Source organism: Rhodnius prolixus, unplaced genomic scaffold, assembly GCF_049639745.1.
Source record: "Rhodnius prolixus isolate KJV_2025 unplaced genomic scaffold, Rpr scaffold_11, whole genome shotgun sequence".
In the NCBI taxonomy this organism is placed as follows: domain Eukaryota; kingdom Metazoa; phylum Arthropoda; class Insecta; order Hemiptera; family Reduviidae; genus Rhodnius; species Rhodnius prolixus.
This window is the reverse complement of record NW_027411625.1, coordinates 2,138,981-2,152,705: the sequence shown is the minus strand read 5'-3', so window position 1 is coordinate 2,152,705 and position 13,725 is coordinate 2,138,981. Positions and strand designations below refer to the sequence as shown.

At 33.8% G+C, this 13,725-nt stretch overlaps 1 protein-coding gene across 3 annotated transcripts in view; it reads right to left on the bottom strand.

Annotated features, from left to right (window-relative positions):
• pyd (zonula occludens-like protein polychaetoid) overlaps positions 1–13,725 on the bottom strand; it is a 33,785-nt gene that overhangs the window by 5,142 nt on the left and 14,918 nt on the right. For 2 of the 3 annotated variants that reach the window (XM_074137947.1, XM_074137948.1), the window contains exons 8-14: positions 12,842–12,993; positions 12,133–12,254; positions 10,746–10,918; positions 9,811–9,982; positions 7,901–8,123; positions 6,728–6,751; positions 1,432–1,606 (exon numbers count right to left, since the gene is read on the bottom strand). In XM_074137947.1, the coding sequence (XP_073994048.1) occupies positions 1,432–1,606; positions 6,728–6,751; positions 7,901–8,123; positions 9,811–9,982; positions 10,746–10,918; positions 12,133–12,254; positions 12,842–12,993 (1,041 nt within the window). The remainder of the gene's footprint in view (positions 1–1,431; positions 1,607–6,727; positions 6,752–7,900; positions 8,124–9,810; positions 9,983–10,745; positions 10,919–12,132; positions 12,255–12,841; positions 12,994–13,725) is intronic. The other variant, XM_074137949.1, reaches the window with a different exon arrangement.

Below are 13,725 nucleotides of genomic sequence, written 5' to 3'. Positions count from 1 at the left end.
TTAAGAAAATTAATAATGAAAAATAATTCAAACTTCGATAAAAAAAAAAGTTAACAGTTGTGCTAATAATAATTATAAAATAAGCTCAGGTTACACAAATTAAAGAAAACCAAAGTGGTGTTTAGTACAATTATTGGAAAACATATTGTTACTGTAAGAGGAGCAAGTAGGAGAGTAAGGAGACTGGGATCGTGGGGAAAAACAGAACTGTGATGTTAGCTCCTGCCACTGGAAAAAATATTCAAACCTTAAATTAAAGCAATATTAGTTATAAAATATGAATACATATTTATATTAATGAAGTTCGAACCCGTCATTAGAATATAGAAATCTACTTTCAAAATTAATCCTAAGATAATTTCAATGGATGTATGAATAAATAATCTGCTTCTTCAGAAAAATGAAGTTCTCTGAAAATAAAATCAGCTATAAAAAGACAATTTGATTTTATGTGATGTTGGTTTAACTAATTCCTCAATATTTTGTAATTTTTTATTATCAATCACGATGTTTTTTTCCACTATTTCGTCAAATTTAAAGTTTATTTTTATTATCTCATTATTTTAGTATGAATCAATAAATCGTTGAAAATGTGAGTAACCGTATTTGGGATAAAATGCCGCAAACGCGTAACATACAAATTATTTCTACTTTCTTCAGAATATTACCTCCTGGGCATACCCTTCTCTAGGACAATGCTGTTTAACTTAATACATTTCTTCAACTTTTAAGAGTTGAAAAAAAAAGTTTTGTTGAAATTCTTTGGAACTCTCTTTTCAGATATAATTAATGTCCTATCATTTTTGGTGATGTTCCCTATATAGAGCCACAGTAGAGACAAATTTGCTTTTGATTTGGTGGTTCAGTATCAGGTAGTATGTTTTAGCATCAGTTATCATCCTATTCCTAATCCCTTTGGTCTCACTGGCTTAGGAACTGAAGTCCCTGTTCGAAATTAAATTCGTCAATATTACATTTATGTCGAACTCATGTTTGCTGATCCCTCGAAATGATTATATTCCGTTTCATCTTCCGCTTAAATATTATTGTAAATGGAAATTCTAAGTTAAGGAAACATTTTTTTAAGGATTCTTTTTTTCGATAAAATCGCGGAAATATAACTATAGAAAAAACTGGCATCTAGACGAAAAATCAAATTGAACTTTCTACTGTTTTCATTTTTGGAGTTAGGCTGACTAAACACGAACAGTCACTTACGACCAATTTCAAACAACCACTTAGATGACCCTTAAACCTGTAAATCCAGCAAAAACTCATAAATGCAAATCGACACGAATACAATATTTCCTCCTACTTGCGTAGGAGAAATTAAAGAATTTTGAAAGTAGCCTACATTTTTTTCTAATTTCTTAAAAAGCTTTTAACTTATAATTTATGAAAAAAAAAGAACATCATTGTTCATAAGCATACCTTTGATTCACTCATCCAGACAGGTGACGTCTGCGTCTTGTCAATCATTTCTCTAACTTTTCTATACCAAGATTCTGGACCGGACAAGGATATAGTAGCTGAGAATACATGGCCCCAGGTTTTTTCCACTTTTAATGATTGTTCAAACAATTTTTTACTACTTTTATGCATACTTCTGCGAACAAATAGATAAAAATGGAAAAAAAATCCAAAAAGTTGTATTTGTTAACATATAAGCTAAAAAGTTAATGATATGCAAAAATTAACATGCGCAAACAAATATGAAGAAATATTTCAACCATTTCTGTGCTAATTAATCATGTGAATTGCTTTTAATTTAGCTTTTTGTGAGCCTGGTATATTTCTTTTAAACAAAAAATCCAAATAATTAATTAACACATTGCGCGCCAATCAGGTCAAAGTTTTATTTTTTTAACAGTTTTTGGTCATTTTATTCAACATTGTAACATGTTTTTGTGCATTAAAACCATATAATATAAAGGAAAGAAGGCACTATAACGGAAAGAAAATAAAAATCCTATTGTTGGTTTGTTATATATAACTTATATTAATAATTTCTTGGAATAAATAAGCTCTTATACCGTTTAATCCCAAAATGTCTTTACTTCTCGTTTGCTATTTGTATTCTGCAACCAAAATATTTAAAAAAGAAGTGTAATCTTCAGAGACGTTAATAAAAAAATCGAACGCAAACGCGGCTCCCACGAAATTCTTCTAGCAGTAAAAGTAACGGCACTTGTCTTTCAATTAGCCAATCCAGCGTTCTTTGGTTCTTCAACGATAAGATTTGCCAGAATGTGTATGTATGTAGATTCATACGCAATACTCGAAGACCATCTACCTTTCTAAGCACTTCAAACGCTTTTGTGGACCGTAAACTCAGAAACTAACCGCTTAAAAACTTCTTGGAATAAATAAGCTCTTATACCGTTTAATCCCAAAATGTCTTTACTTCTCGTTTGCTATTTGTATTCTGCAACCAAAATATTTAAAAAAGAAGTGTAATCTTCAGAGACGTTAATAAAAAAATCGAACGCAAACGCGGCTCCCACGAAATTCTTCTAGCAGTAAAAGTAACGGCACTTGTCTTTCAATTAGCCAATCCAGCGTTCTTTGGTTCTTCAACGATAAGATTAGCCAGAATGTGTATGTATGTAGATTCATACGCAATACTCGAAGACCATCTACCTTTCTAAGCACTTCAAACGCTTTTGTGGACCGTAAACTCAGAAACTAACCGCTTAAAAACTTCTTGGAATAAATAAGCTCTTATACCGTTTAATCCCAAAATGTCTTTACTTCTCGAGCCAATGACAGAGTTTCATCAATTGTCAAAGCGCACTACCAAAAACCAAAAATCTTCTCCCAAAATAAAAACGATGGTTGTTGTAATGGGAGTAATGTGTAAAGGTGGATATTTTTGAAAAATCTAAACAAGCGAAAGCAGTGGGTAGTTCAAGATAATATATTACAGCAAAGCTTAGACCAAATTCGTTTCGGGAAAAAAGGTATGTTTTGCATTTGGTAGAATTTTTAAAATGTTCCATTTTGAGTCTGTTTCAAACAGGCAGATAGAGCTGTACTTAATAGAGAATTTTGTACTTAACAGCTGTTCAGAGTGTATGAAAGCATAAAAGCAAGCTACTACCCCTTTTTTGATTAACCGAAAAAAAAACTATTTTATAAAATGGTACATTAAAAAATGGTTTAATTTCAAATGAACTAGCTGTTAAGTGAAACAGTCACATAAATGCTATTATTATAACTGGAAAACCGTAAGTGCAATATATTCATGCACAGTTAGGAAACATGTCAATGATCAATAAGAAACTTCCTGAAAGGGAAATTATCGAAAGAAAATAATACATTCAAAAAAGACCGAGTGAACAAGCCGCTCTCACAATTAGCTTAGTGTGTAGTCCAATATAGCCAGCCAGGGTTTTCATGAAGTGTACAAAAATCGTCAGTTCTATATTACAAATGACTAAAAAGTACTCAAACTAGAAAGAATTCAGATGAGGTGCAGTTTTTCACTTTCTCCTCCAAGAAACAAACGGAGTCGGAGTAGATTTGACAATAAATTTAAAACATTCTGTGGAAATGATTTCTACAACATTGGAGTGAAACGTTTGACAATTTGAAAATTTTGAAGAAGCCCACGAGATCTCTGATATTCCATGGAGCTTACTTGGCAACAAAAGCAATCGGCTTAATCTATGTAGTGTTTTCATATACTTCTCGGGAGGTTTTTATAAAACTTAGATGCTATGGCTGATGTGGCGCAAAATGTGCTAACATTTAGTCACTTCCATGAACCCATATAATCTGCATATTTATTACACTGCACCTAGGTATCTCGTAAGCATGCTAAGTCCCGCCAGACTGAATACTTTTATGTGCATCTGAAAGAAGCCTAAATATTACAAGCATAACTGCAAGACATAATAAATAATGCATGCAACCAGGCCCAATTCATTAATCCTCTATAATTCAGTCTCTTACACACACTCACTCACACAGAGAGAGAGAGAGAAAGAGAGAGAAATTTTCTTGTTCAAGGGACCTCATTGAATAACAAAAGCAAAATCTGAAAACTGCAATACTTCATCGAACAAGGGGAACGACAAAAAAAAATCCACTAAACTTACAACTTTGAGGTAATCTTGTTCTGAATGAAACTTCAATTAAATTGTTTTTGTTGGTTTATCAATTTTTTTAAGGCGCATCAACGTCTGAGGTCACTGGCGCAAGGAGCCTTTTTCAGTGCACTACACCTATCGCTAGACAGTGTTTTCACTTTAAAACCCATCATAGGTCAGTGTGCTGCGACAAACTTTTTTGTACAATGCGATATTTTTTTTTTATCTTTTGTCACTGTTAAGGAGATATACGTAACCTCAAGACCCTATATATATTAAAATTAGAAATTCAACTCTGGATTAGCTCAGTGATAAAAAGATGAAGTTTATGATTTTTCATTATATTCCTTTAAATTACTATTTAGTACAACTGAGTCACGAGTATCAACGCTTTAGAAAAAACACATTAATTTATTACCTTTAGGAGGAGTATTTTTGAGAATTTGACAACTTTTGCGGATCGACGAAAATTAAATTTATTAACTAATTTGGGTACAACTAGCATTTTTTTAATTTATGTGCATGCATTTCATACTTATTACATGCAATCAGCAGTCTTGTGATTTTTTTTTCAAGTCCCATTATACACGATACAATTTATTGCTTATAAACAAAGTAATATTTGATACGTAAATCATTAAAGTTTTATCAAAAACTTTTATCTCACAGCATGCTTTCTGAAATTCTGATCGATTTCGGATTAGTTGAATTCAAATTATCGAAACTAGGGGTTTATCCTTTTGCAACCAGAAGGCGAGCATTTGGTAGCTAGTTTTGATAATGAACCGCTGAACCCTATTCTCCAAATCCAACCACCATGAGCAGGCCTACCGGCCACCAATTATAAAAAAATCATTCGATATCATCTATTACAATAACAATTAGCAATTTTCATTTCATCACGGAGTAAAAAAGTTGTATTTACATGAAAATGGGGGAAAATGCTTTAATCTATTCTTGTTGAAACGGGTTAACCCAAGTTAATTTTGAAGTCTTTAATTAGTAAAAGTAAAGTAATTGCCTATTTTTTCAGGCGGGCTTTACGTCCAACTACCAATTAGGTGTCGCGGACGGAGGCGACTAGCAAGCATACTTTACTGTAAAATTCTATTATTAACCATTAAATAAAATCCAATAACTAAGACCGGGAATCGAACCCAGTACCACAATACATATTAGCTTTACAGGTCTCGCCTCTAACCGCTCGGCTACCGTGGCGCTTCTCTTTAATTAGTATTTCAATGAATTATGATCGGAATTCCTCATTAAAAAGAACTCCCAATAGTATCTGGTACCAAAAGTCGTTTTTGGGTAATAATAATTTTGATTAAGTAGTTTGCTATCAAGTAGAAAATATGCCCAAACGTGAAAAATCAGTTGCTCATATCATCAAAAAAAGTATTTGTTTAAGTATTCTTTAATGCTTGAATAGATAACAACACAAGAAAGAAGTCCGCTTTTTGTATTTTTATGTTCTTTCCCAACTGTTCGGTAAACTAGACTACCATTTTCTGGGGATATCTTTAACTACAAAAAGAATTTACGAAGCATGTGCACATGAGTTTCGACGGTAATGTTACGGTACTGCTCTAGTATTTGTCCGAAAGTAATGTACATGAAGATCAAGGGTACATAGTTCTTACTTTATGTTTAAAATTCAAACATAAGCCCTGAAGAAGGCTGGCAAATTTTTCGAATTTAAGAAAAAAAGTACAAAAACAGATAAATCAGGCTTTTTTCTTATAATGCAGCTTACATTTTTAAATCAAGTAAAATCCGGGGACCAACAAGACTGTCTTTGTCTAATTAATGTTTTCAATCATTTTTTTTTCTTAGTTTTGTGTCGGATTTACAAAACTGAACTTAAAATTAGGAGAAAACCAAATGAGTTTTTTTAATTGTTCTTATCTCCTAAAAACTGTTTTAGTCAATCAGGGGATGCAGTTATTCAGTTACACAATAACGAAAAATATTAACTGACAAGTATTTAGTACAAGAAAGTCTTTCCATTCATAAAGCTGTAGCTTTGAAAGCAGCAAGCGCTCTTAACGACGGTGGCAAGAATCGGTATGACAAGCTAGCTAATTTCAACCAGGAATAAGAACGGTCTGAAACAGTATTCTGTATCACTATTAGTGCGGGCACGAATTAATCTGATGTCTCATAAAATTAAAGACTGATGTTTTTTGAAATAAAAAGGAACATTGAAATTAATCTATTTAAAATTATACATTATACGAGCACAGAAATAAGTAAGTGAAAGGCAGTGGAAAATGACTCGTTCCTAGGAGAAGTTGTAATCTGGTAAGTAGAAACGAAAGAAAATGATTTCATTACATTCAAAGCATTCAACTCAAGCAGTAAATATTTTACAGTATCTTTGAAATATGGATTAATAATGCTGGATGGTCGCAAGAATATGGCAAGTTGTACACAAATGAGAATAACCTATCTCTGAAGATACGACGCTAATCCGAAACTGTTCAGAATTAAACAAGAGGCAAGCATGCTATGATGTAAAAAATCCGTCCGATTACCCAGTATTACCAATATTTAACCATAAATGGCGTCATTGTGATCGTGTACATGGTTACTTTTAAGAGTAAATACGGAATGTTCCACTGTCAATTACTCACCTTAAGCATAATTCCAACTTTCGACTAGAAAAAAATGAAATAATGTTAAGATAAACAAACATAATTATACTTAAAATCATTAATAAACCACACAAACACACACTACATGCTGGTTGTGACCAAGTTCTAATAGTTCATGAGTCAATGATTTAACAGGACTTCTGTAATATTCCAATAAAGCATTAATCCATACATAAATCTACTTGACTGTTTCATCCTCTTACTCAAAGTAAAAAGTTCTGCGATCGTCACAAATTTAAGAAATTGAGTGTTCTACGGAAGTTAGGTGTGTGAATATTATTAGGTTTGGGAATAAATAAGAAAAATTGGCCACGGAAACTCAAACTAAAAATACTAAACTAATAAGTTAAAATTTGGTATTTTATCTAAGTGTCAAAAATTGATATGACAGACAATAAGTTTTAGCTTGAAAGAAGACCAATTAGAAATGCCACTTTATGGTTTCAAATTTTAGGGGTTTCTTGAGGGTCCCAACAATTTTTTGAAAACTTTTATTACACTGCACATAATATTTAGACCTATTACTTATCAGGAAAATTAATTTTGTGGAACTCTGGAAGAGGAGTGCAGTTAGGTTTCCCTCTAAAGTGTCTTTTCAGTAAAATGTAAGGTTCTAACAACAGTATCATTTTAAGAATAATTTTTTTGCGAACGTTTCAAATTTGAAGAAAATCGGTTAACCAATAGTATTCAATTTTTTTTTTTTCTATTTTCTATTTAAAATTGTGTACATAAATGAAATTTGAAATATCACTTTTATTTAATACACTTTTTAGAAAAGGTTCTAGGGAAGAGTAAAGCTGGTTTTTTTCTAAGGTGTTATGGAGGCCTATCACTTCTGTTTGCAACTGAACATTAAGTTGGTCTGAGATAGTGATTTTTTGCAACCTCATTATCTTGGTCATTGGAATATTTTTTGTCCATTCTATCTGCTAGGAGGTACGCTACCTTCAGAACAAATAGTAGTGATAATATTAGAGTATAACAGAAATTGGCTTTCTGCTAAAGAGTGGAGGTTATCTAGTATACTTCATTAGGATTTCTTAAATTCAAAGGCGAATTGCCGAAATTTACGTTAATACACACAACCTGCCTACAGAAAACCTGTCACTTACTATTATATGAATTTTGTAGTTTAAATAAATTACTGACTTGCCCATTCCTTGCCGTAATTCCTTAATAACATGTTTTGAATCGGCACGTAAAAATACTACTATTGGGTAGAATTGAGCATAATTTAGACGATCCACAGCGTTTGGCGTTATATCCAAGAGTGCATGCTTTCCACGATCCATTATTTCTCTGATAGCGCTGAGTCGTATGATACCGCTGGTCTTGGCACTCTTCGCTACTTCTTCAATATTACCATCCAGATCTATAATGGCAAAATATAAAATAACATTAGTTCACCGAGAAAATTCCAGTAACGTTAAATTTTAAAAATAAATGTTCATTGCACTTTCTCGTACGAGGAATTATTGATACCGCTTCAAATTTTCGCAATTATAAGAATTTATTATTATTATTTTATTTTTTATTATTTTTTTTTTTTCTAAGATATTGGAAGAAATGAGACATTACTTCGAACGGAGTTATTAGAATCGATATAAATTAGTGACCTTTTCTCCAGCGAATTCGTACCTGACCAGCTCAACACTGTTACATCCTTGTTCAACAATATATTGTAACGAAGTTGACCTGGGCGGAGAAGAAAGGCCTAGATTGTTCTAGAGGTTGAACGACCAAAGTCAGTAACAGGCCGCCACTGCAGAAACAAAAGGGGCGGTATCTACTTGTGGCAGAAAAGAAAGGCCTAGATTGTTCTAGGGGTTAAGCGACTAAAGCCGGTAACAGGCCACCACTGTGTAGACAAAAGGGCCGGTTTTTACTTGAACTAGAAAGGAAAGGGCTAGATTGTTCAAGGAGTTAGTGACCTGTGTAAAAGCCAGCTAAGAGAAAGGCCTCAGTTGGGGTGGTGGCATATGTGTTTCCCAGCCAGTGATTGACAGGTGAGAGTGAGACAGACGGAGTTGGAGAGAGACAGAGAATGGGAGGAGGCGGCTCACAGCTGAGGTGGTGGCAGTATGTTTTCTCCAGCCAATGAACGTCAGGAGGGCGTGGAAACTTATGCTCAGAGAGTTGGAGGAGGGCAGTCCCAGTTGGAGGGAGGCACGCAGTTAAAAGGAGGCCGACACAGCTGGAGAAGTCAGTTTTAATCAGTTCTTAACGAGTGTTAATCAGTTTCAATTAAGTTTTTAAGCAGTCTTTAAGCAAGTTTTAAGGAGTTATTAGAGTTTATAGTTATTAGTCAAGTTTATGAGTTAGTCTTGGAGAGTCAGTGTTGCGGAGTGCTTCAGTGGTAGCTAGTTGGGCAATTAGTCAGTTGATGAGTAGAGCTGTGTTAGTGTAGCTGAGACTAGTGCAATTCGGTGCAGTGCGGACCAGTGGTCAGTCGGGGAACAGTTTTGTGGCGTTACGAAGTGAGTAAGTAACAGTAAACTGTTGTGACTGTTGTAAATGGTGACTGTAATGAATAGCGTTAGTTGCTTGTAAATGTTAATGTGAGTAAAGGTAATGTGTTAATAAATCAGGTTATTACTTACAACTTTAGCGAGTTTTATTATTTAATCAAACCCACATATTATTTAATAACTAGTGGCAGGCATTAGTTGTGTAAGTAAAAGTTTTTTTTGGGGGAAAAACTTTACAATATTATTAAAATATACCTTTATTTATACCACTACTTGGGTTTAGCAAACTCACAGATAAACTCTGGATTACCATTACTCTTTTAACATAATTCACTTAACAGACCCCTACATTCTGAGTAGGAACATTACTGACAAAGCTTTTTTAGCTCGTAGATTTCATTCCATTTACAAATCTATAATTCCAGTCGACACCACAAATATTTATGTAACATCAAACACTTCAGTGATAAATTTGGATAATTTCAACAATGGAAAGGGGTCTGATTGTTGAAGCGACACCAAATAAGGTTCTGGCTTAGTGATATTTAATGAATATTTTTTATCAAACAATAAATAGACAAAAATACATACGTGGTGAAGAAAATTTATCCGGAAAATCTTTCAATAACTTTTCTCTTGTAATATCAGCTACTGGTCCAAATAGGACAACTGGTCGCATAAATCCAGGATGTCTTAGGACAACTCTTTCATAGGCTGGGAATTTACTGACTCCATCTCCAAACACAACGTCATCCCAGTGGTCCTGTAACGTGTTAAACTCGATGAATAAAAGCACATATCCAACATAGTAATAAGACAAAAGTAACAAATAATATTATCTTTCAAGTCTAAAACAACTACCAATTGTTTATTGTCAAGAAATCTTTTCCGATATAGCCGGTATCATTTTGTGTCATGAACCAGTTTTTGGTTTCGTTCACCTTTAAGATATTCTAATTGGTATATAATCTGACTTATACTGTTCTGAATTATTGTACATACTCCAATTGGTATATAATCTGACTTATACTGTTCTGATTTATTTTACATACTCCAATTATAATTTTACATAGCAGTTAGGGTGAATGTGAGAGGAGGAGGTTGTTTCAGGCAGTTTTCAGTTTTAATTTTCATCCGAAACACAAAAAAATGGTATGTATGTATACACATTTGTTTGATACATACATTTGATGATACACACATATTTTTGAGCTGGTTAACACTCAAAAATAGAAAATCGTACGAAATCCAAATTCATTTTGTATTTTATGTTGTAACTAGAGGGCACGACAACCATCCGGTCTTTTTTTTTAGTTTTTTACAATTTTTATTTTCGTTTTACGATAAATATAAATGCACTCTGCAAATCTATGTCATTGCATAACAAGATAAACTCTAATTGCTCGTACTGGTAGATAACAACGAATGGAAATCGCTTTCAGCTAAAAATATGGATTTTTTTCTGTATTGCGCATCAACCAACATAATTAAAAGTTTTGCTCGAAAATTAAGGAACTGAGTCATACCTTCGAAAGTGATTTCGATCTACGATGCGAATTTCTTCGTCGCCTAAAAAAGCTTCCCCTACTTTCTGAAGACAGGCTTTCCTTTTTGCTTGCATTGAATTGAGCTGTAGCCAGTTCTTCGGCACGTGCTTTATTTGGTATAATTCCTTTCTGAACTTCTTGATTGCTACGACCTGTGTACAGTTAATGATTGCACAAGTTAGTACTATAATTTACAGGTTTCCTATATTTTAGTTCTATATTAAATGGCGCCAGTTTATTGACTGGCCCTGTCTAATAATAACACTAACACTAAATATTTTTTATTCGGGGTATTGTGCACAGAGACCAAATGGATCTGTTGTTCCCTCCCCAATAATGCCATGGTGCCAAGAGAGATCAATCTCTCTAGAGCACCTCAAAGTGATAAAACAACTTACTAAGGCTGTCTAGAACTTATAATAGAAGTTAGGAATAACAACTTCCTCGTTTTAACCCACTCCTTTTCTCCTATATCTTCCGCAAGTACATTGAAGAAAGCTCCTACAATTCAAAAACAGAGAATCCTAGTTCTTCCAACTACCAACGCTCTCCAGGGAAGTTAAGATTCCAGGTAGAACGGGGAGTCGGTAGTTATGTACAACTAAGCCCTTGAAAAACTTTTACCACTACCCTAATGCTTTTCAAATGTTCTGAGGATGGCTTCCCTAAATTAAAAGAACCAGGAAATTCTACGAAGTAAAAGGAAGTAGGCAATGCCCTAGACATTCCAGAGATGGCATCCCAAATCAAAAAGGTGGAACATTCCTCTTAACTAACCCACCATCCAAGGTCTCCAAGGAATCGGGGATTATTAATCCTTATTAATTATTAATCTGATTATTTGGGATTATCAAATTTTTTCCTTCAATGCTTCTCGTACAATTGTTAGTTAACTAAACTACCCGGCATTCTAGGGAAGCCGCAGGAAGAAAGAAGAACCGGCAGATTGGGATAACCAATCCTTGGTGCCTAAAACTCCTTCTCTATCAAGAGAGAGCAAACCCTCCTCTAGCTCCTGGTAACTATGCAGGCTTTCTAGAAAATACAAATGCCCTCTCATTGCGTTAGTCTGGAAAGGCTTTTTACTACGAGAGGGCATTCTCCCTCGGAGGCTCAATCCTCAATGCAGTCATCTCTGTGCCGTCCGTTCTTCGGTGCAGGTTAAGACATCCTTAACATGGGCTAAGCCAGAGTTTTTCGGTGGATTTGCTAACCTCAAATAGATTTCCTCTACTGAGTTACAGGATAGGCCCTTAGTATATTGTGTGATCAGGGAACAAGGTCGTTGAAGAAGCGCTAATCCCCATATTTCTACGAAATAAATAATTTAATTACAACAAAGTATTAACATAATCTGCATATATACCTATTCTGTAAACTTGCCACGACCCGACCACACCATTGTGCAAAGTGTCTATTACATGAAATATGTCCCCTTTGCAGAAGCTCATTTCACCTTTATTCGGCTGATCGTAATTAAAATGGGCTCTGAAAAAAAATAATTATTTATTAAGAAACAAGAAACAATAACTACTTTTGTAATTAAATATTTAATCAAAATTCAATAAAATCAAAATAATGAACACTGTCATTACGTTCTAGTCCAGCCACTAAGCAAGTATTTATTCATGCAAAGTTGATAAATATGCTTGAGGGGTCATTGTGTAATTAGTTTCGTTGCAGTCTCAAATATAAAAGCATTCGAACGTTGAAATGAAGTAATGATCCCTGGGTTACAATATTAGACAATAAAAGTATTTCCAAATGGCTTGTATTTGCCCGGTCAGTCGATATTTAACTTATTTACTTTTACGCCTTTGCACGGATATGTGTTATGAAGAAGTAGGATGAAGTCAGGATCATAGATTAGACATGACATATGTATGTATAGATTTTTAATCTTCATTTCCCCTCACAAGAAAACAAAATGCGATTGTATAGATTATCATGGATTATTATTAGATCGTATGTGTGGTAGGGATGACAGATTTAATAAACTAATGTTTTATTTTCCTGCAAATGTGAAGCTAAGATTGGAACAAATAAAAAATAAAAACAAAAAATCTAAAACTCACTTAATGTGGAATGAATCACCGCGCTGCCCACTTACTACATGGTCGTACTCATCTCTTCTGTGGTGAACCATGAGCTGTATTTGATCCTGAAGACTCAAAAGTAAAAGAACAGCTTCTTCACGGGTTATCCCTTTTAAATCCATATCGTTCACCTGACACATCATAACAAAAATCTGGTTAGAGGCACAACTTTCACTGAATGCAATTCCTATGGGTTTAAGAAGAAACATTCCTTCAGACTCAGATTTTTCGTAGTTATTTCATTCGATAGTGTACAAAGGGGGAATCTGTACTAAAATAAAAGAAAAACTTACGATTATAGTAGGTAGGCAGGAATGTATGGCATGCGCTACGATGAAGTTGAAAAAATATTAAATTAGTATAATTATCCGTTCTGTGTAGTAATTTCTTGATTTATTTATTCTTTATCAGTAATTTGATTTTGTTTTATTTTAATCATTTCTTTGTTTTTGGCGCATCGACCACTGTAGTCTTTAGCGCCTATTATTATTATTCGTCAGTAACGAGAAAAATCATTGGATTGTTCAGGGCTCGTATTACTATTGAAACCCTTATTGTTTTTATTGAATATCTAAATTTTAAGCCACTTAAAAAAAGTCTAATTTGAGAAATCTAGCACAAAAAGTTGTGAGCGCATTCTGATACACACACCTGCAAATCGTATTTTTTTTGAAAATGAAATTTACCAAACATGAAATTACATTAAACATTCCCATGCACATTTATAGTACTCATTTACCTTTACAATTGGGCAAAAATCCAGCTTTCTAGCTGTACTTATGAAGGGGATACAAAATGATAAAGTTTGTGAGTTTAATGTTTCCTTCATATTTCGAATTGCTGCATCTCCTGCGTAAATATGG